Source organism: Acanthopagrus latus, chromosome 19 (assembly GCF_904848185.1).
Source record: "Acanthopagrus latus isolate v.2019 chromosome 19, fAcaLat1.1, whole genome shotgun sequence".
NCBI classification, from domain to species: Eukaryota; Metazoa; Chordata; class Actinopteri; order Spariformes; family Sparidae; genus Acanthopagrus; species Acanthopagrus latus.
In genome coordinates this window covers 18965481-18988438 of record NC_051057.1, presented here as the reverse complement: position 1 = coordinate 18988438, position 22958 = coordinate 18965481, and the positions used below count along the sequence as shown (strand labels likewise).

Below are 22958 nucleotides of genomic sequence, written 5' to 3'. Positions count from 1 at the left end.
GGCGATATTCAATAATGAATTAATTAATTTTATACAAACGCATTAAAGTGTGTTTACAGGTCTGGTGGTAGCTACATGTGATCTGATATAAGGCCTCCAGTGATGTCACACAGTGGCTGCCAGTTGCATTGTGGGTAAAGTAGGTGTCATAAATTGAAAAAAGAAAGAATGCGTGGATTTAAAAAGGTGATATCTCTGAACTGTCCGTAATGAGTCCAACAGTGTTGTGTTATGTTACAGCACTAGACCAGTGGAATGCTTTTTCAAAACCTGGTGCCTGCATTACCCACAATGCAACGTGGCCACTGAGCAGCAACACTGGAGGCAATTTATCAGATTGCATGTAGCTGTTGTTTAACAGCCTTTTGTTTATTGCTTAATAAACAGTTTATTGAGGTTTAAATTGCCTGTTTGCAGTAAAATACCTAACTTAACTACAGATAAATTAACTATAAATTTACCATTTACTAATGATGGTCATAATGCACTCGGGTTTAACGGGGGTCTCAGATGAAAGCATTGTGATTTGTGTTTTGGATAATAAAAATAAAACTTGACTGGATATAGCATTTAATAAAATATAGCAAACCGCTCATTGCATTAGTGTTAAATAAAGTTTGTAACTCTCTGATCAAAAACAAAAGCAGAACTAAAAGTGAATGTCCAATATTAAAGACAGGGACTAATTAGAGCTCTAATGCAAAGCGCTGATAAGGTGTCAGCCTGGCTGTTGATGATGCCGGCGCCTTCAAACTTCATCGCCTCATTAAAAGAAGTTTACTGGGTGTCAGGTTTTATTTATTTTTTTAATCCGCGACAACGAGGTGGAACGACTTTACATCAGACACAAGAAAGACTGTCACCTTTGCTCCTGTCAGAGTCTGAAACGTCTACTGACAAGGCGTTTGAGGAGCTGTGAGAGGAGCCTCTGTTGGTGACAGATCTTTGTTACTTTCAAGATCTTTTACACGCTCAAGAATCTATAAAACATTGCAGGAAATACATAATGGGTCTCGTTTAATCTGCCAGCTCCATGTGTGGGGAAACACTGTCAGTATGAGCCTCAACAAGTTCCTCAGCAGTGTCAGGTGTGGTGCAGTTGATGAGCTCGCAGGTCATAAATGTTGAGAATAGCTGTTTTTGTCATCGTCCTGTCATTTTGGTTTCACCTGTGTCTCCCCGCCTCCCTCCACCTGCACCTCATCCCCTCATTAGTTCTTTGTGTATTTAAGCATGTGTGCTCCACGCTGCCTCTGTCAGTTCTAACCTGTGTTTTTCACCTGGTGTGTTTACTCTTACACTATTTAAATGTGTTTTTTGTCACCTTTTGAAATTGTTTGACTTCTTTGCCTGCACTTTATATCCAAAAGGTTTCTGCACATGGCAAAATTAAAGAGTAAAACGAGTGCCGATCGCTGCAGATTGACGACTATCCATTTGTTGCAGCACTAATATAATGTAAATGCCGCTGTTGTTTGCACATCCTCTGCCTCCTCCTCCCCACCCGCCTCCTCGATGCCGACAAACAGAGACCTTTTGTCCTTTTTTTCCATCCTCCCTGATCCGACCTGCAGCCACGTGTAAACTCAAAAAACCTTTAATTCCGTGATTCATAGGCCTCCGTGGTCTTGCCTCTGCGACAGGCACCAGTCGGCTGCCGCTGTTAATGTCTCTCAGCGAGAATTTATGCCTACATCCGCGCCGCTCTCCTCCTGTCTGCTGCTCAACCCATCAGAGATTTCCCCCAACCAAAGGTTCTGTGGAACGCCTTGCATCAGAGCCGCACTAATGAAAGGCATTATACATTACAAAGTGTTTGATTTAAGCATGATTTACAGTCCTTTTTCCCTCAGCAGAGAGGGGGGGGAAAAAAAGAGAAATTCCTGGAGATAAGCTGCGGATCCATCTGCAATATTCAAAAGGGACATCAAAGGGTTCAAATTGTGTATAGGAGGTGACGACGTAAGAGCCACAAAGAAAAAAGGGGTTTCTATCAGATGTGGAATTTCCATAACAGAGTGAGAGGCTTGCGAGTTATTATGATCCGCCGAATCAATGGCAGCTTTCATGATATGCAGCTGAGCATGCACAACGCCGCGTGTCGAGGTGCGTCTACCTGTCACTGATCTGCCGCCGACACAAACATCACTTGTTGTCTGTGTGCGCGCAGATATCCCAAATGTTCTTGAAGTAGAGCAGATAACCTTTTTTTTTTTCTTCTCCCCCTCTGCCTCCCACATAAATTTCCCCTTGCACTGCGAAACCAAACAGTAAATACGCTCACACACACACACACAAAAAAACACAACCGCAGCATAGTTTGCGATTACTTCTTCTGATGAAAGAGCAACTATTTTAATTTAGTTTGGAAACAGAGTAAAATATTCATGAATTTTCACCCCGCCTGCCAGATTTAATAATTGGCAGGATGTCGTTTTTACCACCTACACCAGCCCCCTAATACCTGACAGCTTGTAACCAGCAGCATTTAATCACAGCTGACAACTGATAATCCATGTCTCAACGCTGATGGATCATTGGCTTTTATTTTTTATTTTTTTTTACCTTCTCCTTCTTCTTCCTCGCCCCTCTTCATTTTATTTGACTTCTTTTTTTTTCATTTTGTTTTTGTCTTGATGTGCGACGTAGGGGCTGTTTTTTTTTGTGGGGGGGGGGGGTGATGTGATAATTTAGTGTGAATTGGCTTTTAAGAATCCTTTGGATCACGTCCGAGGGTGTGCGTTGTCACAGGGTTGAGTTTGTTTTTTTCTTTTTTCTTTTTTTCTCTAGACTGTCTGTCTACAAAGGGATCCGGGCGGCTTGATCTAAATTTATAAGGACACTGCTGCAGTAACTCCCACTTTGATGGCCGTCTTGGTGGCTATCATTTGTCGTCCATATGGCATGTGTGTGTGTGATATGCCTCTCCTGTACAGCGTGTACTGACTGAGATGCTTTTTTTTTTTTTTTTTTTTTCCTTCCCTGCTGCACAGAAGGCGCTGAAATTAAAGCTCGGTGTTCTTCTTCACTGAGAAAGAGATAACTTGATTTCCAGATACAGCCTTTATTCAGATTAAAAAAAAAAAAATAAAATCATTACAGCTCATGCTAGTGGGTGTAAATAAATGGGTTTATTTGGGTAATTTGATTTCCTGCATTATTTATAGTTGTCAACCACGCCATATAATAAAGGCAGTGCAAATCTGTTTAGTCTGTTTTTTTTTTTTTTGTTTTTTTTTTTTTGGAGAGGCGAAGTAAAAGTGGGCCGAAACAAATAGCGTTCACTTGTTTAACTCGCAGATATGAACGCTTGTCTTGTTTCGCCTCGGGCGAGAGCTGTTCTTATCATGAGTCATTTTCCTGCTTGTAATAATGAAGTGGGAATGCCTGACTGCATAACATATGCATTTAGTTTAAACAGATTCAGCGTGACAACATTCAGCAGACTCACTTTGTTACATGTTGGTTAATGCAGGCGGTTACATGGGACTTGGCTTTAGATATTAGAGTGAGAATACCGTCTTATATTCATTAAACCTGCGATATTTTGTTGTACTTCTGGCAGGTGGTTGAAGTTGCAAAGCTTTTTCCAGGACCTTTTTTCTTCAAGAAGTGGCAGAAAAATAATTTGTTTGTGTGTTTTTGTAATTTACTTTCATGTTAGAGGAGTGAGCAGGAGGAGGTGAATGCATACGCCCCAAAAAGTTCTGATGGCTTTGTAATAATGTGTCGGAAAATATGCTCAGCCGATCAATTTGGATGCTCATTAATGGTGAAGGTTTCTTACTAATACTAATATTACCATTACCACCCAGTCACCAGAATAAATGTGCTATTTTTACTGTATTTTAGTCATTCGGTTTATTTCTCAGGGACAGTGCTTATTGTTGAACATTACTGTGAATGTGCAATAATTAGCAATGAGGCTGGTTTTCATCCACAGTCCTTGGTCAGGTGTAAAGTTTGCAACCAAAAATCAAGAAACAAGTTTAAAACAACAAACATGATCAAAACTGCGGATATGTTGAAATCTTTAAGCTCTGTTTTCTATTATGTTTGCCTGTGGTCTAGTTAGATTTGAGAAAAGATCACATTTTAACTTAAGTTACCTTTTAAGATTAGTAAAATTGAATATATATTTGGTTGCCACCAACATTGCTGATGATGTCCTGAGGTGTTGTCAGAAACACATGACCAGAAGTCCTGATGTCTGCTTTGAAATATCCAGCAGTTTCACACTGACAGATGTTGAAACACAGTGGTGAACTGTGGTCACTGGCTTGACAGCTGTCTCGCCTGTAGTCCACTGAAGTTTTATCCACGTTTGATATATTAGTCAGGACTAAAGATGTTATGTGAATGTGATGTGATATGATATGAAATGTTTTGTGAGGATGTCAACATCGGATGTAGCCTAACTTATAAACAGTGGACAAAGGTGTGTTAGGTGTAATGTCATCATGTATTCAATGAAAGAACTGTCCCTAATGAGGGAAATCAAGAATATCACTGATGATATCGTTAATAATAACCCAACAATGCAGGATTTATGTGAGATGAAATTAATTCAATACTTTTTAGAAGTTCATCACATCATTTTAAAAATACTTGATTTCTTGTCCATAAAATGTCTGATTTGATTTGCAGATTGTTGAAGGTCTTGTCTTGTATTCAGACGGTAGAGATGCACATTGTTAGAGGCTCACGGCTTGAAAACTCTGTGGTCAGTTAAAACAAACAATAGATTTCTGTCGTTTATTGCCCGAAGGAACAATGAAACACAAAGAAAAAAAAAAACCCATTGTCTTTTTTTTCGTTCCGTTGGATGTGATCGTCTCGGCGGATGGGCTGAAAGAACAGTTGCTGGACAAAGATTTGGTTTCGGAGAAAACACTTCCCAAAAGAAAACACTTCATCCCTTCTAAGAGGGTGCCAAGCTCTTGCCAAATAAGCACTTACTGTACTCCAAGAGATAAATGTCACAAAACCTCTGCCAAACATTATCAAACAAATCCTTTTCCATCAATCAAAATCGAGCTGATTTTTCTCTCCCGTTTCACTTACACCATTACTGGGACTTTTAAGAAGGATTTATGCCTTAGTGTACATAAATCTATGACAAGAGTGAGCAGTGATGCAAATACAAAGGCTTGGCAACAATGCTCTCCTTAAACCGATACTCTAAATGCATGCACACATTAAACAATTTACAGCTTGAGTTAACACCTAATCAGGCAGCCAGATTGGATAAAGATCAGCGAGGTAACTAATCTCAAATGTCTCTGATTGTCTCCTCGGTGTTTCCCTGTTGCTTTCAGGTGATACAGACCATCAGCGCGGTGGATAAGGACGAACCTCTCAGCGGCCACCGCTTTTATTTCACTCTGGCCGCACCGGCTGCCGGCAACCTCAACTTCACTCTGCGAGATAACAAAGGTATTACTCTTGTTATTTTGTGATTATCCTCAGTAGAAGTAGGAATGTGCAAGTCGAGGGTCTCTGCAGGTTGTGAAACATCTTGAAAAGCTTCCTCAAAAAAAAGGTATTTTAAGTTTAATTTAGTCTTAAATATGTTCCCTCAGTTATGTTTTAAGTGGTTTTGTATTTGAGGGTTAGACATCCAAACAAAAAGAGGAGTTCCAGTCATCACAATCAGACCTTCATAACTTTCCCTGGAGAACAATAGTTGGTAGTTGAGTCTTATCCCCGTGTTGTCGAACACTGATGCTTTTGCTTGGTGTGCAACCGAAGCTGCCAAACCAGAGCGCCAGTCCTCAATCAGTAAGTTGATTAAGGTTCTCAGTCATCCGGGTGATGGTAATTCTGAGTGCTGTCTGGCAACTGGACTTCATTCAGTTCAGTTGCCTACAATACAGCACTTAAAATTAGTTGTCAGTAACAATCCTTCTAAAGGAAATTTCAATTTTGTGGCTCTGGTTTATCATGAACAATAGTCAGGGACTTTGAAACATGTTTTGTTTTTTTTTGTTTTTTTCATACTGGTCATTTAAAGATCCATTTCTAATTTTATTAAACTAGGAAGTCCCTTCAGATTGAAATCTCCTTGCCAAAGGAGACCTGGCAAAGACCAACTACCTGTTATAATTTAAAAAGAAATGAAACCCAACAGCCTTGAAATATAAACATTTAAAAAAAAAACAGAAGGAAGAAACTGAATCAAGCTTAACTAAGGCAGTTATTTAATTTGAATCATTATTTTTCAGTTTAATGAACTCTTAACACCTCTTTAAAATATTTCCAAGGGGACTAGATTATTAAGATGTAGCATGGTCTCCAGATTATTCAAAGTCAAGGCTACAAAGTAGAGGAGGAATGGCCTTTCACACAAAAATACAGAAATGTAGTTTCCTGTGCAGACTAATGCTGCGCTCCAGTCCGTGTTGAAGGTCGGAATTTGCTACTTGAAATTTCCAACTTCTGACCTCCAAGTGTTCGAAATGCACGACCCCCAAAAGTTAACAACAAAAATCTGACTGACTGTGACAGAATGATCGCTCCTTGGCAACATGAGCGAACCCTCAGCAGTGCAGCCTGCCTGCATATATAAATAAAGAAGAGGAGGTGAATTGACACATGAGGTGGCAGACGCCATTATACATTTCATTTTACAGCACTTTTATCATTGGGAATGTGTCTAAATATTCCATTCTCTCACCTAGAACAAAAGCTGTTGTCGTCAAATACATCCCACCTTCTTCCCACGAGGGTGCTGCCATTGTTGTTTGACGTTCGACAACTGCTCCTTCGTGAAGTTTGGCTACATTCGAGTTAAAAAGTAGGAACTTGGAGTTGCCCTTTGGAGCATTAGTGACCCCCAGTCTACCAAAGCATTAAGTATACAATGAGGAGGCGATTGGAGACAAAATCCACTCTACATATCAAGCCACCACTCCAGAGACAGATGTAGCAGAGGCGTTATGTCTCCGTCCCATTGAGCCTTGAGTGAATTCCTCCAAATTTGGTACAAATATCCAATCTGATCCGAGGTCAAACTGTTTAGAAATGGCGGTCGAAGGTAAAGGTTACTGTGACCTCACGTCTTTCTCATTCTCCCAGCTGGAGATTTCGACCATATTTCACATTTGGTCGGATACTGAAATCACTGACTCTAATCTGGGGTCGCCACCTTGAAACTGTGGTGACTGTAGAGAACTTTGGAATACATTATTTGTCATTTATAATGACTCACCTCTTTAGGGAAGAAATCTTTTGATGGCCAGTATGCAGGAAGAATTATTGTGGCAAGAAAACCAGGTTTCAATCTTCATCTGAGCACCTGCCTCGTGTTGTAAGGACGTGAAAATTGTAATCGTCTCCTTTAATAATCCTGGGAGAAGTGATTGGTATGAACTATTAGGAAGTACTTTTTAAATGTTACATAATTATAGATAATTGTAGGCCCTGTCATCCCTGCTGCTTTTCTATCACACTTCAAACAGTATGATTGTCAAAGGTATTTGATTGCGCTCCATATGGTCCTAATAAAGTCTTAGATTTAACTTGGTGAACCCTGAAGTCAGTCACTGCTTTAAACCTTGTCAAGGCTCCGAGTGTCAGATCAACGCTCTTGCATGCAGCTGCTGAATCAAAACTCTGTAAAAGGTCTTCGTCAAGCTAGGTATGGTCTATTTGCTGCTTACTTCCCTAGTTCCAGTTGAGCCTTGCAGCGATGCAATCGACACTTCGGCCATTGCTCACTCCGGCTCTCTATATCTGCCCTCCATCTGGACACAATCCACTCTGCAATCTGACTCAGGAGAAGAAGTACAGAGTAGCCGGTGCCTCACGGCGTGCCCGGCCGTGCCAAATGAAACCATAATTCTGCTATGACAATGCCCTCACTACCTTTCTCTCTCTTTTTTTTTTTGTAGTAATTGTTCATCAAAAACGAATGCAAGAACAAACTTTGTGCTGCAACTGGAGCACATCCGAGTTAACTCCATTCGTGCCACAATCCACTACACCACAGCCCTGTTCTTCTCTGTGTGAGGTCTCTGTGTGCTCGATCACAGAATAACTTTAACCTCAACACACAGGCTGCAAACTCTCTTTGTAGCATTATGATTTGCACACCACCTACACGCCAAGCAGTGGGCGACTGAACAAAATTAGCTTCTCCTAAAGGAAAACTTAAGTGTTAATTTGCATAAAGCTTCAAGGACATGAGCGTTAGGAGTCCATCAGTGGTTTGCGTATGCATCAGATCCCCACCGCTTTATGTGCGGGGCGGACACATTCTCTTAGGTAATGCCCTGAGTTTAGTGTTTCGTTCGAACACGCTGGAGCTCGTCTGAGGCTGCCATGTTCTTTCAGCAGCAGCAGCAGCAGTCGGGTGTGCTACTGTGATCCATGTGAGAGCAGACCTGTGAGTGGTACATGATGTTCCAGGTAACCTCTGTGCAGATTACAAGCAACTCGGCTGCAAGATAGCTTTTGTTAAAGACACGGGAAGACCTTGGTTTCGGAATGTTGAGTATGTGTATCAACACTCTCACCAGACATGAATGTAAATCAGCATCTGCAGAAATTCAACAAATATCATTTAAAGGTCCAATTTGCAAGATGATTAGTGAGTCTTATTCCCGACTCTGAGTTGTGCACCTAAATGATCCCAAATGTTACCAACAATGTTCAAACCCAGAGAAATCCAGTTTTGTTCAAGCGATGTCTGTCGCTATAACTTTCAGGCAACAGGAAGTTAGCAAGCCTGCTTTTAAACATTAACTTTTCCATCAAGATTTCGGCCCGAGTACATCAGATAGATGGTGGATGTCGTATAAAGAGGAAGACAACAACTCCCAGGATCCCACGCTACTTCACAATATCATCAAACCCATAGTGGCAGAAACTAAACTAAAACAATTTATCACAAGTAAAGGGATATTCCTGCTATACTACTTTTTCAGTTCCCTATGGTACAGCACTTATAATAACAATGACCTGGATGATTGAGAATCTTCCCCAAGTAAAAGGAATAGTTGAGGGAAACATACTTACTTAATATCTTAAAGAGATTTAGATAGTAAGTATGAAGTTATAGAAATGACATGGCCCTTTTTTGTTAAACCATAACCACAGGCACAAAACCCAGCTCCCTTACAGAAAAGTTTCTTCCAAGTTCGTTATAGAAGCATTTTTTTCTGGCCTGATCCCTGACCTCAGCTCCATCCAATACATTTTGGATGAACCGGCGCATGCTAGATGTCATTGCCCAGTATCAGTGCCTGACCTCACTAATATGGCTGTAGCTGAATGGGAGAAAATGTTGTGAAAAGCCCGAAACTAGAGAGTGAAGACTCCTGCGGCATCATGATTTTGGGGAATGAATTATTCAGCGATGAATTCAGGTGCTTACAAACTTTTGCAATGTAGCTTTTGTGTCTGGCAACTTATTTTGACTTAGAAGGAGGATAAATGTTAAGGACGTGACCAAATATTTACACATTTAGCTCCCGAGCATATTTGTTTAACAATCTTAAGTGTTTCACTTTCAACCCTTCCACTGTATGTTTTTTTTTTCCCTTCAGCTGTGAGAACATTCTGCTGATTTGGCTAATGTCTCGATATTAATTTCACCTTGTTCTGAGACTCTGAGAGCAAAGCGAAGATAAATCTGAATATCGCTCTGGAAAGAAAAGAGAAAAAAACAGAAAACACAAAGGAGTTGTCTGTCAAGGCCAGAATCTACATTTCAATTGCGGCTGCTCAATTTGAAAGCACATTTTAATCTATTGAAATAGTTGTCATGAAATGGCTTTTTTTAGCTGCTGTAATGACATATTGTTCTCCTCTGGCTGCCTCTTTCTCTCATTAACGCTCAGATTTCATATAAGATTTTACCATCAGACCAAAAGCTGTTATTAGCCAACAGGTGGTCAAGATCAGGCAGAGACGCCACAGTGTGTCATGTAATGAATTGTGTTAATGACACCATCTGTTGCCTGCTTCTCATACTGTAAAATCATTTCAAACTGCACAACCCGAACACAGCAATCATTACAGAGTAGAAGTTAAGCCTCTTGCTAGTCATATATATGCAGATCATTGCTCGCTTGAAGCCGGTGAACCTGATATGCACATTAAACGCGGCTTCCTTACAAGTCTGTGTGCTTTTGCTCCTGTTTTGCAGACAACACGGCGTCCGTGCTGACGAAGCGAGGCGGCTTCAGGCGGCGGGAGCAACCTGTGTATCGGCTGCCCGTGCTGATTGTGGACAGTGGAAGTCCTGCGCTCAGCAGCACGAACACACTCTCGGTGCGGGTGTGCGACTGCGACTCCGACGGCGTGGCTTTGTCCTGCGGGGCCGTGGCCTACACCGCCACCGGCCTCAGCACCGGCGCCCTGCTGGCTATTTTAGGCTGCATCATGACGCTTCTGGGTAAGATCCACGTGACCTCAGTGTCAGGCACTCAAGTCCATCCAGTAATGAGTGGAGGAGGTTGGAGTGCAGTTCAGAGTGAGCATTATTGTAGAGGTGGCCATTATTTCGAACAGCTGTGAGGACATTTCATCTGGAGACTGGTTTGTAACGTGTCTCGTCGAAGTGTGGCGGTGATGGAAGACTGTTCGGAGTAACACAAGGTGAAACACTGACTCACACTACAAGGAAAAGTCCTGCTTCCATAGTTGTACCTGAATATTTGATTAGTATCATGAGAGCAAAATGTCCTCAGATTATCAAAAGTAAAAATAAAATCACCTCCATGAGTGTAACGTTACAACTCAGGGTTGCTACACAAACATAGAACATAAACTATGCAGTCATTTAGGCCATAAACATTTCTACATAAATACGTATAAACACCTGCTATGTAGCTATATTACATCAGGATGAATGTAAACAAGATGGTGATGATGACGTGGTCGGCATCTTCACATTACAAGGTAAACATCTGGTAAACTCTGGCCATCGGCTTTTATAGCGTTTGAGCACCGTGCATCAATGATGTAAACACAGAGTCCAACTCTCCGTGTCCTGTGTTCTGCCTGCCTGGATCACAGTTCGTCCAAGAGAAACAGCTTGACACGGGATGTTTTGGGGCGTTAACAGCCTCCGGGTCCCGTTTGGTCTATTTCAGTTTCCCTGTGACCAGACGTTAGCCAGGAGCAGCCTTAAATCAGAGCTGGATTAGCGTAGCTCTCCTCTCTCTCCTGCCCCCAGGGAGGTCCAGCTGGCCAGGTTGGATGGTCCAGCAGTGATTGTCTCAGAGTCCGCTGGTCTTCAGTGTTATTGAATGTTATTGAATTGTAATGTGTATTTCAGCAACAAAGCCACAAAAAGATAACAGTTAACAAGGCAAATGAGTGGTGAAATTTGTCATGTTTTTTTTGTTTGGTAAAGTATAGGAAAAGATCTCACGTTGGGTTAAAACAACTTAATTCAGTCACATCGCTCACGTAAGTCTCATTCCGTTCTTTACGTATGTTTCCTTTACTTACATGACATGAATTTAAAAACAACAAGTGAACCACTCTTTCCTTCGGGGGGGTTTGTTGAATGACATATCCAACCACCCCAACCAGCCTGACTCACTGGACTTCAAGATGTGATGCTAGACTGGGAATTTGCAGCGTCAAATTTAGAAGTGAATGTCGTCTGACCAGGCTGCTGAATTAAACAGGCTGGAAGGATCCAACGCTGGCAACCGTCCACGGTGATATTTCCCTCCCACTACCCTCCTTTCAGCGGAAAAAGAAAATGCTAAAAACGACTGGCAACACTTTCCAGTTGGCCTCCATTTGTTTCTTAAGTTGCAGCGGGAACACATTTAAGCTAACGACCTTTGCGGTTCATGTTTAGGTTCAGATTTAAGTGGAGGTAACGCAGATGCATCGTGCAGCGCTTCAAAAAACACGGCTCACCTCGGCAGACTCATCTTGGCTGCTATGTATTTTTCAGGCAGTTGAATGATGTTTTTGAGGAATTAAAAAAAAAAAACAGAGTTGCATCTGGAGGTCTTGCACATGTCAAACCTGGGGGGAGCTATCTGCCCCTCATATTTCCTCTTTGGTAAATACATGTGACCCAGGTCAGCCCGCTCTGAATAGCAGCCCGGCTGTTTACAAGTAAAATGTTGTTACTGAAATCCTGCCAACAGAATCAATTACCTAGAGGAGGTATGCTGGGTTTTTTTTTTTTTTTTGGGAGGGGGGCGATTTGAGTGTTAAGCTTGACCCATCAAGATGGTAAAAATGTTTTCCGTGGGTTGTACGCTGATGGAATACGCGGTCACCCAGGGCTGTTACCTTGACTTCATGTGAAAGATTGAATCCTGCTTGTCCAAACTTTAACAAATGTACGAGAATAACATCATTTATCCAAAAGAAGTGCTGGCATTATACATTCATCACATCATTTTATTATCTAAAAAAGAAAAAAGATGTATTTATGTTATTTTCTTTTTTAACCTCCTATTGGCAGTGTGTCAGCTATGTGTCACTGCTCCTGCTGCGTTCGAGCACGCTAAAAAGAATAAAGTGTAACGATGTGCATTTTCATTGAGAGAAAACGGCGCCTAAAGGCAGCCTGAGTCAGTGATGAGATTTCAGATTTTCAGATCATTTTCCCGTCTGCAGGAGCTGTCATGATGGCTTCCCCCAGATACGTTTTATAAGCTTTAATTATAATACTTCATGAAGGTCAGAGGGGATAACTACTGTATGGAAATGCTGCATATTTTCAAGGACGGGCCCTCCTCTGCCGCTGTTCTTCACGGTCTAACGCCATATGTTAAGATGTTACTAAAGACACTTGTAAATGGGAATTCATTAACATAACCTTAAAGATGCCGCAGCGCTGAGGCATCACCTCCAGGGCCGCATTATTACTCATAAAAACCCACAGACAAAAGCATTACTACATCGAGGCAGAGTCGTAGTTTAACGCTTAGGTGATCTTCATTGGGAGGCGAGGAGGATCTAAGCAGAATGTACAATAACCGAAAATGAATTCTTCGATGGGGTCAGGCTCCGCTTCGTGTTCCAGTACCCTTGAAGAAAAGATTTCATTGCAGCAGAGAATACGTTTTTGTGATAAATGAAAACTTCAAAAGAGCAACAGGGGGGAATGCGGAGCCACACAACCCTGAACGGGGTATCGCTAATGAAAGCTGGCTCTGTTCTGCGCAGCGTGGCCTCAGGCCACGGGCTTAGAACTAATGGCCTCCAGTTTAATATACCTCCAAGATGCCTTGTCTGCGTGTTTGTGTGAGGGTGTGAGTGTGTCCTCAGCTGTCTCCATCACTCTGTTTTGCTCAATTGGATCAGCCTCTTCCCTCCTTTTTCTCTGCCTCCTTCTTTGTGCATATTCCCCCTCGCAGCGCCTCCTTTTCTTACCTTCTATTAACAGCCAACGTGCGACCGCTCTGCCCAGTCCTTTATTCTGATCTTCCTTGATGGTCTTCCATCAGGACCTCTTTCAATCTCCTAGGTAGCAATTGAAGCCGTGATTGCGTGTGATTGTATTGTTTTCGATGAGACACGAACCAGAATAAGATCTCGCTGCTGTCATCCGCTGCTGTCAGTCTCAAAAATCTCTCTGCTTTTTTTTTTTCTCCTTCCTTCCTTCCCCACCTTCCTCCATCAATCTCGTTCTCTCTCCACATCAGGTGAGAGAAACACACACGCACACACACACACACACACACACACACACACACACACACACACACACACACACACACACACACACACACACTCCTGCCAGCAACACGCTGATTCCAGTCATCCGTCGTCATGACTGGGTCTAATAACTGCGATGCGTGGAGAGCTCTTCAGAGTGCCACTCCTCTACTTGTCTCGGGATTCATGTGTCGGAGAAACTTCAATCACAACAGTTGAGACAAACTGTGCTGCTTTCCACCTGCCTGCCTTTCAAGAAACAAAAAAAGAAAAGAAAACCCAGCCGAGCCTGCGTGTGTGCATTAGCTTTGGCTCTACGTGCTCATAAGCTAAGTGGCCATTAATCATAGGTTGATATTTTTAGATTTAATTACTGAGCTTGTCCTCTACTCCTTGCTGTAATATTCCTGAAAATATCTGGGCGCAACTATGTTTATTTATTTATTTTCTTTTTTTAAGTAAATGTCACTTGAAACCTTCTTTTAATGACACAGTGAATTTGGTTGAAACCAAACTACTGAGACGATCATTATCTTGTTAAGATCCGGTTGCCTTCTCCCCCCTCCCGCCCCACAGTACAGGTCAGGTATTGCTCAATCCTCCGGAGGCCCAATTAGGACATCACGTAGCACTCTGATTCTCCAGACAGTTATTTCTGTCTCATCGGACTCATTCTATAAATCTTCACGTCCACTCATCTGTCTCCTATTTTCCTGCCTGCCTCCCGTGTTAGCTCTCCGTCTCAGTCTCTGTTTATTCGCCTGTATTCAAACAGCAGACAAATTCTTGTTTTTTTTTGTTTTTTTTTTCCCAAATCTCCGAGCTCCGCCGTGCACCACATTGTAACCTACGCGTGGCATTTGCATCATATCTGTGTGCTTTAAATACGAGAACTGTTGGCTGTAGTAACACAAGTTGACACGCCGGAAAATACAAGGAAAGGAAAAACAGCCCCCTTTTTTTTTTTTCTTAAGCGAGTTTAGTCAATTAAGAGCAGATTTGTCTTCGTTATGACAGTCTGGCAAAAGCTAAAAAGACCTCTTGTGAGGCTTCTGGGAGAAGAAAAAAAACAACGCTAACAGCTTGCGGAGGGGTACATAGAACAAAATAAGAACCGAAATGCGACGACAGTTAAGAAGCACGGACACATAAGTTGGACAGATTCACGGTAAATAGTGTGACAGATAACATCAGCAGCAGCAAAGAAGCCATAAAAGCCGCTTGAAGTGTTGCAGAAAACATACAACAGCACAGATAAAGACTAAAACGCTGGGATTTTTAGCCAGAAAACTTGTTTTGTTAGATTCCGATTGTTTCTTTGCCCTTTATCAAGTCGAGGTCGGCGTGCACGAAGAGTGATATCTGTCATGATGCCGAGGAGGCACGAGACCTGGACGCCTTCACTTTCTCTCCTTCATGCCTGTGTTGTCTTTTCATCATAGCAGTTTTAAAGCAGTGCTGCTGCACATCTGAAATGATCGATTAATATCAGTTTTGGATTGATGGGCGGACAAAATAAGCCATTTTTAATACAGCCCTTCGCGGCACCTTGGCCATTCTTATCTTAATTTCTTTTTTCTTTACATTTTAGCCTAAATTTAAGTAATTTAAGGAGGATAAAAACATGTGGGAAGTCCTGAAAAGCCAGTGGTGGACTCAGGATGTTTGAGCAGCGGGGGCAGAAAAAAATACAAAGGGCACCACATGAATCCTGGGGATTATGAACTTATGAACTGGACCTATGAAAAGTGAAGAGATTGGGCAGGTCAACACTTCTGTCCACTGGAAAAAACTAAGTTGAGATAATTGGTTTGTAATTGAAAACAAACATAACACGTGATTAAGAATAACAACAAAAATCAAATTACAATGACCAATTTATGCATTCTTTTTTTTCCCATTGAAACACACACTGTGGGCGGGGTATAGTTATAAGAGGTAATCGATTGGATCAGTCAGCTATGGAGGGATGTGTAGTTGGTCTGGATCTGCAGAAATGAATAAATCTTTTGTGACCAAAGTTCAAGATGACTGAAATCCAAGCACAGGACCAGACTGTGACACTGCTCATGGTCAAGTGTGTTTTGTGTTTGATGTGATGGGCCCCAATTTATATTTGAGGTCGTCGAAGGTATTCAACAGGTTAAAAAAAAAAAGTTCAAATATTCTGTGATCTTTATTGAGGGAGAAGTAATCGGTGTCATTTTATGGATTTGTTGTTATGCTTCTTTAACCTGTTAGACACACAGTGGAGGTTTGTTTGTATGCCACAACAGCTGTGCAGAGAGGATCCGCATGGAAATTTGCAAGAGGACTGGATTTGCTGCGGTGCTTTATTGTCTCTGCAGAACGTCGGCTGCACTTCCTAACTCACTGTGTTACACCTAATACAACACGTACGCGTAACAACCTTATTTTATATACATAAGATGGAAAGTGTTGAGAGAAAAAAAAGTGGTTTGAGTTTTAAAATGAGTTCCATAATTCATATTCATGGTATGCCCTGAATACAAAAACTGTTCTGTCTGGCTTTGTACTAGTTGGCCATGACAAATATCTCGTGCTGTGTTTTTTATGTACTGCAGATTCTGAACAGCTGGTTCAATTAAAAAGAGCTTTTTAATCAGAGCCCAAACTCTGACTGCTTGTTCTGTACAGTCAGATAAAGACTGTTAAAGAATTGACAATCCACTGGCTGTACACGGTTGAGTATTTTATATATTGATAGTTCAGGATGCCGTTCTGTCAAAGCGAGGACATGCGCTAGCTGTTTAGCTCAGCTCAGGGATTACTGTGTACTTTGAAGGTTCAAGGTCTTTTTATTTGTCATTCTGCAATAGAGGGTGCGTTCAAGTGCAAGCTGTCGCTTTTTTATGCTACACAGGAAAAATACATTCTATGGTTGAGTCCTGAGGATAAGCTCAAGAGTCTCACAGCCGGAGAGAAGAAGCAAACTTAAACTAACACTCTTTCTAGATGAATCTTTACTAACTTGAAAGTGAAATGTGTAAGAATTTCGGTGCAAAACATTCAAAAATTAACAAACATTTGCAACAGAATGTTACAACAGTTTTGATGTAATGTCGAAGACGTCTATGCATTGTGTTGAGGGGATCTGTTGAGGTTAGCGTGCTAACTAGCCAGTTTGTAGCGCAACAAGTTCCCTAAGAAGAGCCACAGCGACATCCTCAGGAACCGAGCCTGTAGTCCACAGCCGAAGATCAGCAGAACTGCTGAAACTCCTGAGGAAGAGCTTGACGCCAGTGATCCAACATGGAGAGAAGTCCAGGACATTGTACAGAAACCCCCTTCAGCATCTGCCCCAGGGCCAAGTGCTAGACCTTATAAAGTATACGAGAGATGCCCAGTTCTCCTCCACAGGTTATGGAAACTGTTGCGGCGGATGTGGACAAAAGGCATCATTCCATCGTCCTGGAGAAGATCAGAGGGGTGTTTTGTACCCAAGTAAATGGACTCCTCTGACGTCAGCCAGTTTCTCACTTAAGTGCAAGATATTCTTTTCTGTCCTGGCAAAAAGGATGACTACCCACATGGTGGAGAACAAATATATCGACACATCGGTCAAGAAGGGTGGCATTCCGGGTTTCTCCGGGTGCTTGGAACATACGGGTGTCCTCAACCAGCTGATCCAGGAGGCCAGGCAGTCGGTTGTCTGGCTTGACTTGGCAAACGCATAGGGATCAATCCCACATGGCCTCATCAAAGCAGCTATTGAACTCTACCATATCCCCCACCACATCAGGGGAATGATTACCAGCTACATCGGAGGATTTAAGCTATGGCTCAAAACTGCCCATGTGTCTGGTGACCAATCACCAGCAAGGCCAGCACATGTTGTGTTTTGGTGCTGGTCTATGCTGTTTTTTTTTCCAGCAGGGTAGTCTGATCGTAAACAACTTTCATTCCTCCGGTTCTCTGAGCTCCTGTACCTAACAAGCTAACGTCAGCAACAGTTAGTAGCGGTAGTTAGCTGTTATCCATTTATTCAAGCTTCCAGTCCCAGCAGAGTTAGCTAAGATAAGAAACTAGCTTTAGAGGTAACTAAGCTAACTAGCTTACGTCAGCAACAGTTAGTTGGCAGGTACGCAGTTCTTTCGAGCTGCCAGTCCAGGCTAGCTGCACAGTTGATTAAGCTAACTAGCTAACATCAGCAATATTTTGGAAGAAGTTAGCGGTTACCCTGGTGATATGCTGCCCTCTTATTGTCTGGAGAATTAATTCAACAGGTGGCCAATTCTTACATACTGCACCTTTTAATTCTGATTGATGCTGGGTAATAATAATAACACATAATCATAATTTAACCAAAACTGCTCAGAAACTTTTGCATGCATGAGGCTGTAGTGAGAAGCTAATTAACAAAATAGGTATTCAAGGCGTTCAAGCATTTGGCAAGGCTGCTTTATTTTTCCAACACCAGAGTGACACCGGTACACAACCCTCCTTTTGGTTTTCAGACAGTGTCACAGTTGCAGATGGTTACCTCTCGCTTAGAAATTGCACTGCGGCACAGAAGCATAGGGAATGTGTGGGTGACAGAACGAGTGAATAATCATCCGCAGGTTCACCAGAATCACACGGCGCGCGCAGGAAAAAAAAAAAAAAAGAAAGTACTCATAATGAGAAAAGAGCATTCGATGATGCATGCTGGTAAGAAAAGGGCAGAACAGAAGCAAACTCACCTTGTTCGGTATCGATTGTGCGGGGCTGGATCATTTAAACAATTCAATTACAGAGAAAGCCTTTGTAACACTAAATTGATCTCTGTTTCTCATTCAGTACAACATCATCAGTAAATGTGTTATGAAGACTCTGACTGCTGCTGTTGTGCCACGATCGTGTGTGTGTGTGTGTGTGTGTGTGTGTGTGTGTGTGTGTGTTTGCTCAACTGTCTGGGCCGGGAATCATCTCTTCACAGGACCCGGCGGTACCTGACACACACCCACCATTTGTATTCTCGGGCCGTCCACCTGCTCGTCCTCGTAGGACGCGATTCGGATGTTGGCCCCCTTCCAGCGTGTGTGACGCATCGTAGCTGCCTTCTAGGCATTAAACCCTAAAGAGCTTTGCTGGAAAGCGCTGAGAATATTCTATTTCAATGTGCCACTTTGTGATTCACTTTAGAGAAGCCCGACTGAATCGAATAGAATTTGAAATGACTTGAGTTCCTGAAATCAGAGGAAACAATCTTCAGCAGAAATGTTTGCCGTTCTGTCTTGAAGCACTTAAAAAAAAAAAAAAGAAAAAAAAAGAAAAGTGTGGTGGATATTAGTGGAGGTTATTAGACTGGAGGGGCAAAAAGAAAACTGTACCAGCGCTCCATTTTTTTTGGGTACCAGCAGTCAGCAAATAGCCAACAGAGAGCTACCCATTCATCTCCTGCAGCCTTTCCATGTGACACTTCTCTCCGTTCCATCTCTTCCATTTGCTCCCTTATTAGAGGGTGTGAAGTGGTGTTTGAATTTGGTTCCTGGGCCTCTTCCTCTCACTGCCTGCAGTAGCCCGATGCCGAGAAGGGAAAAAGAAATATGGGCCCACGGAACGATATTTCACTGGCAGCCGCTTGACATTGATGGATAGAGGATCATTAGACATTTGCCAGTTTGCTTGGGCGTAGAGTTATTTTCAGCAATAATGTATGGGAGAGGGGAACAGGGGCTGGAGGAGGGCTCCTGGAAGGATCGCAGGAGGGCCACAGATTCCGGTGTGGTGGTGGAGCTTTAGTGTGTGAGTCTTGAAGCGAAATGTAGGTGGTGGAAACCACAGACGGGCACACGTATATTACATTTCGGGATTTAGTTTCGTAAACTCTTTTTTTGGATTGGATTCATGGTGCAGTGGTCCCTAACCTTTCTTTGCCACTTGAACTCGCGTCAAATGTATGCGCTTGAATTGATTTCAAACAGAATTTGCAGTGTGGAGCCTTTGTCTCCACCGTCTTGCAGCACCAGCCGCGCTGCAGCCCAAACTGTCACTACGGTTTTATCCGCTTCATCTGTTACTGTTTGACTTTGTAACTGATGTTCATTCATGTAAAAGTCCAGAAAGTCCAGTCGTTTGGGCCTGTTTCATAATATTTCCATACAGCTGCACTGTAAATGTTTGGGTGATCTACCACCACTGAATCTGAGTGTTTAGCAGGTCCATTACTTCAAGCTAACAATTTCAACTCTTTATTACTTTTAGCTGTATATCCATTAGTCTTAGCTAATGGATGAATGGCTGAACGTTTTTCGCTAACTAGCCTAACTGAGCAGATGTTTCCTTACTTTAGCTCCCAGTTTCAGCTGTTCATTCATTCATTACTCTTTGCCAAACATTTCTAGCACCTATCCGTTACTTTTAGCTAACTATTTGAACAGTTTGTTTCATGACTTACAGGCAAACGTCTATTTCAACCATTTACCAGGCATTGATCCATTCCTGTCAGCCAAGTGTCCATTACTCTTAGTTGTTATTGCAACTGTTTATCTGTTAGCTAGCTGCCCTAGCGTACTTGAACTGATTTCAGCTGTTTATTCATTATTTCTAGCTCACTGTTTAATTGTCATTTAATTTGAACTTGTAATCGATTCCTTTCAGCTAACAGTTTCAGCTGTTTATCTATTTTTGTCCATTTAGTATATTTGGCATTAGTTATCTGAAGCCATTGTCTGTCTGTTCCCTTTAACACACATGTTCAGCTGTTAATCCATTAATTCAATAAATATCTGAACTGATTTTTCAGTACTCTGATCCAACAATTTCAACTGTACATCCATTACTTTTAGCTTATTATTTTAATAACTTACAATGCTGATTGCTGATACTTGCAGATGTGTGTCTCTTGTGGCACCAGTACTCCCCAGTCGATAATCACTGTCATTGTGTATTTAGCTCTTCTAAAAGCCAAATAAGACGTGACTGTCAATCAATAATAACTTCGACATCTCTCCCTCTCTCTGCAGTGATGGTTCTGCTGATCGTGACGATGCGTCGCAGGAGGAAGGAGCCCCTGATCCTGGAGGAGGAGAGGGACATCAGAGAGAACATCGTCCGCTACGACGACGAGGGCGGCGGCGAGGAGGACACGGAGGCGTTCGACATGGTCACCCTCCGCAACCTGAACGTCATCAGGGACCCCAACGTGCGGCGAGATGTCACCCCGGACACTCCCACTTTCTTTCATTACCCATCAACTTCCCGCCCGTCCTATAAATCCCTGCCGGACAACGTGGTGTTTCGAGAGTTCATTTGGGAGCGACTCAAGGATGCTGACGTGGACCCGTCAGCTCCTCCGTACGACTCTCTGCAGACGTACGCTTTTGAAGGCAGCGGCTCTGTAGCTGAGTCGCTAAGCTCTCTGGAGTCACTAAGTACAGACTCGGATCAGAACTACGACTATCTCAGCAACTGGGGGCCACGCTTCAAAAAGCTGGCCGACCTGTACGGCAACAGCGACGGCACCAGCGTCTTCTCATAGCCCCTTAAATGTTTCTCTTAAAACAATTGTTGGACTTTAAGATGAAAAAAAAAAAAGAAATAATTAAGAGTAATTTATTGTCAGAGAAAAATGATTTTGTCTGCCTTAGTGCATCGGAGGGAGGGAAAAAAAAGATTCAAAGACAACACGAGAGAGATTGAAAGAAAAACACTTTGACTTCAAAGGTTCTCGGTTTGTTTACCTCCTTGTATGGATTTTCAAAAGCGTGCCACGGTGAGTTTTGACACAGACTTCAAAAGTGACTCGATGGAGGAGGAAACCTTGTGTGCAAAAAAGACATTAAAAGGTTTTTGGATTTTTTCGGGGGCTCCGGTCCAACCGCCGACTGCCGTATGCATACATGTTGGATCATTTTTACGGGGAGGCACCTGTCCTTTTCATTCCAGGCGACGGGCACCGACCCAGCACTCTTTTTTTTTTTTTTTTTGCTTTGATGCATTCCTTTGCTATCTTTGTGCAAAAAAAAAAGAAAAAGAAAAGAAAAAAAAAAAAACACATCAATGTTTCTCATGAGATGCTGTGTCCCTGGCGGCTAACCAGTAGTCACTTGAGCGTTCATGCAAAATTTGACAATTTCTATGCGGTTTTTTTGGGGGGTTTTTTTGCATTTTTTTTTCTTCCTTTCTGGGAGGGTTTTTTGTCAGTAGGATGACGAGAATAAACTTTTTAAAGCGTCAGAGCCACATTATTCATGGACTCTGTCAGAAACCTCACCGCTATATGAAGAGTGCTGCAAAGTGCACACGTCCTGTATAAACAAGTAGTCGACGTGCTGAGGAAAGTGATTTGAGGAGAAAGAAGCGATGCTCTCGTCGGTTCGCGTATGATTTCTCTTATTCTCCTTACAATACATTTTGCAGATGTTGCAACGTAGTGTTTGTCTGAGTCTGTTTTTCTTCAGCCTTTTATATTTCCGAGTCCGATGTATAATTTCTGAGCTATACAATTCAGTTGTTCTCTTTGTACGAGGCTTCGGGGTGGTGGGAACGTCTGCTGTGTGAGAAAAAAAAGCTCCGCCGAAGGATCCTTGTTGTGTTTGATGGCGAGACTCACACCAACTAGACTCTAGAAAAAAAAAAAAAGACTTTGTTTCTGAAGTGACGGCAGTTTGTAAGTAAATGAACTTTTGCTTCTGTAGTTTCGCAGAGTCCAGCGTATATTGTAATTCAGAAATGAACTCAGTAATGTCTACGGTTTGTTTTTTCTTGAGTGGTGAAAGGACACACTGTATGATAATAATCATGTGCCGCATTGTGCCGATTTCCTTTTTTTGTTTTTTGTTTTGTTTTTTTTGGTTTCTCCAGCTTCAACGAGTTATGTTACAATTGGGTGTCGACATGTTGCGATGTTACTATTTATTTTCAAGAGGCAGAATTGTGCAAATGATGTTTTTATCCTTTTGCTGAAAATAAAAAAATTGACATTCAGTTCCTTAAAAAAAAAAAAAAAAAAAAAGACTGGAGGGGATTTTTCTTTCAATCCATCCGATCATAGCGAAGTCGAACCACAAACTTACATTTGCAGATAATCATCAACGGTTTTAGAGAGCAGCGCCTGAACTGACTCTGAGAATTTGGGGAGCTGAAGGGAACCAGAGGACGGGGCTGGGGAACGAGGAGGAGGAGGAGGAGGAGGAGGAGGAGGAGGAGGAGGATCTCTTTTTGATGAGGCTTTTGTAGCCTAGTTGAAAGGCCTGATCGACACGGTGCACTGACTCTCCTCAGAGGTGTGTGTGTGTGTGTGTGTGTGTGTGTGTGATGACTGTGAGGCTCACCGTCGGCCATCTGAAGAGGTTTTTTTTGGCGAGTTGGCC

At 42.3% G+C, this 22958-nt stretch overlaps 1 protein-coding gene across 2 annotated transcripts in view; it reads left to right on the top strand.

Annotated features, from left to right (window-relative positions):
- LOC119009026 (cadherin-7-like) overlaps positions 1 to 22227 on the top strand; it is a 115296-nt gene extending 93069 nt beyond the window's left edge. For both annotated transcript variants that reach the window (XM_037079914.1, XM_037079915.1), the window contains exons 10-12: positions 5319 to 5436; positions 10151 to 10399; positions 20610 to 22227. In XM_037079914.1, the coding sequence (XP_036935809.1) occupies positions 5319 to 5436; positions 10151 to 10399; positions 20610 to 21124 (882 nt within the window). In that variant the 3' untranslated portion in view covers positions 21125 to 22227. The remainder of the gene's footprint in view (positions 1 to 5318; positions 5437 to 10150; positions 10400 to 20609) is intronic.
- Positions 22228 to 22958: the final 731 nt, after the last annotated feature.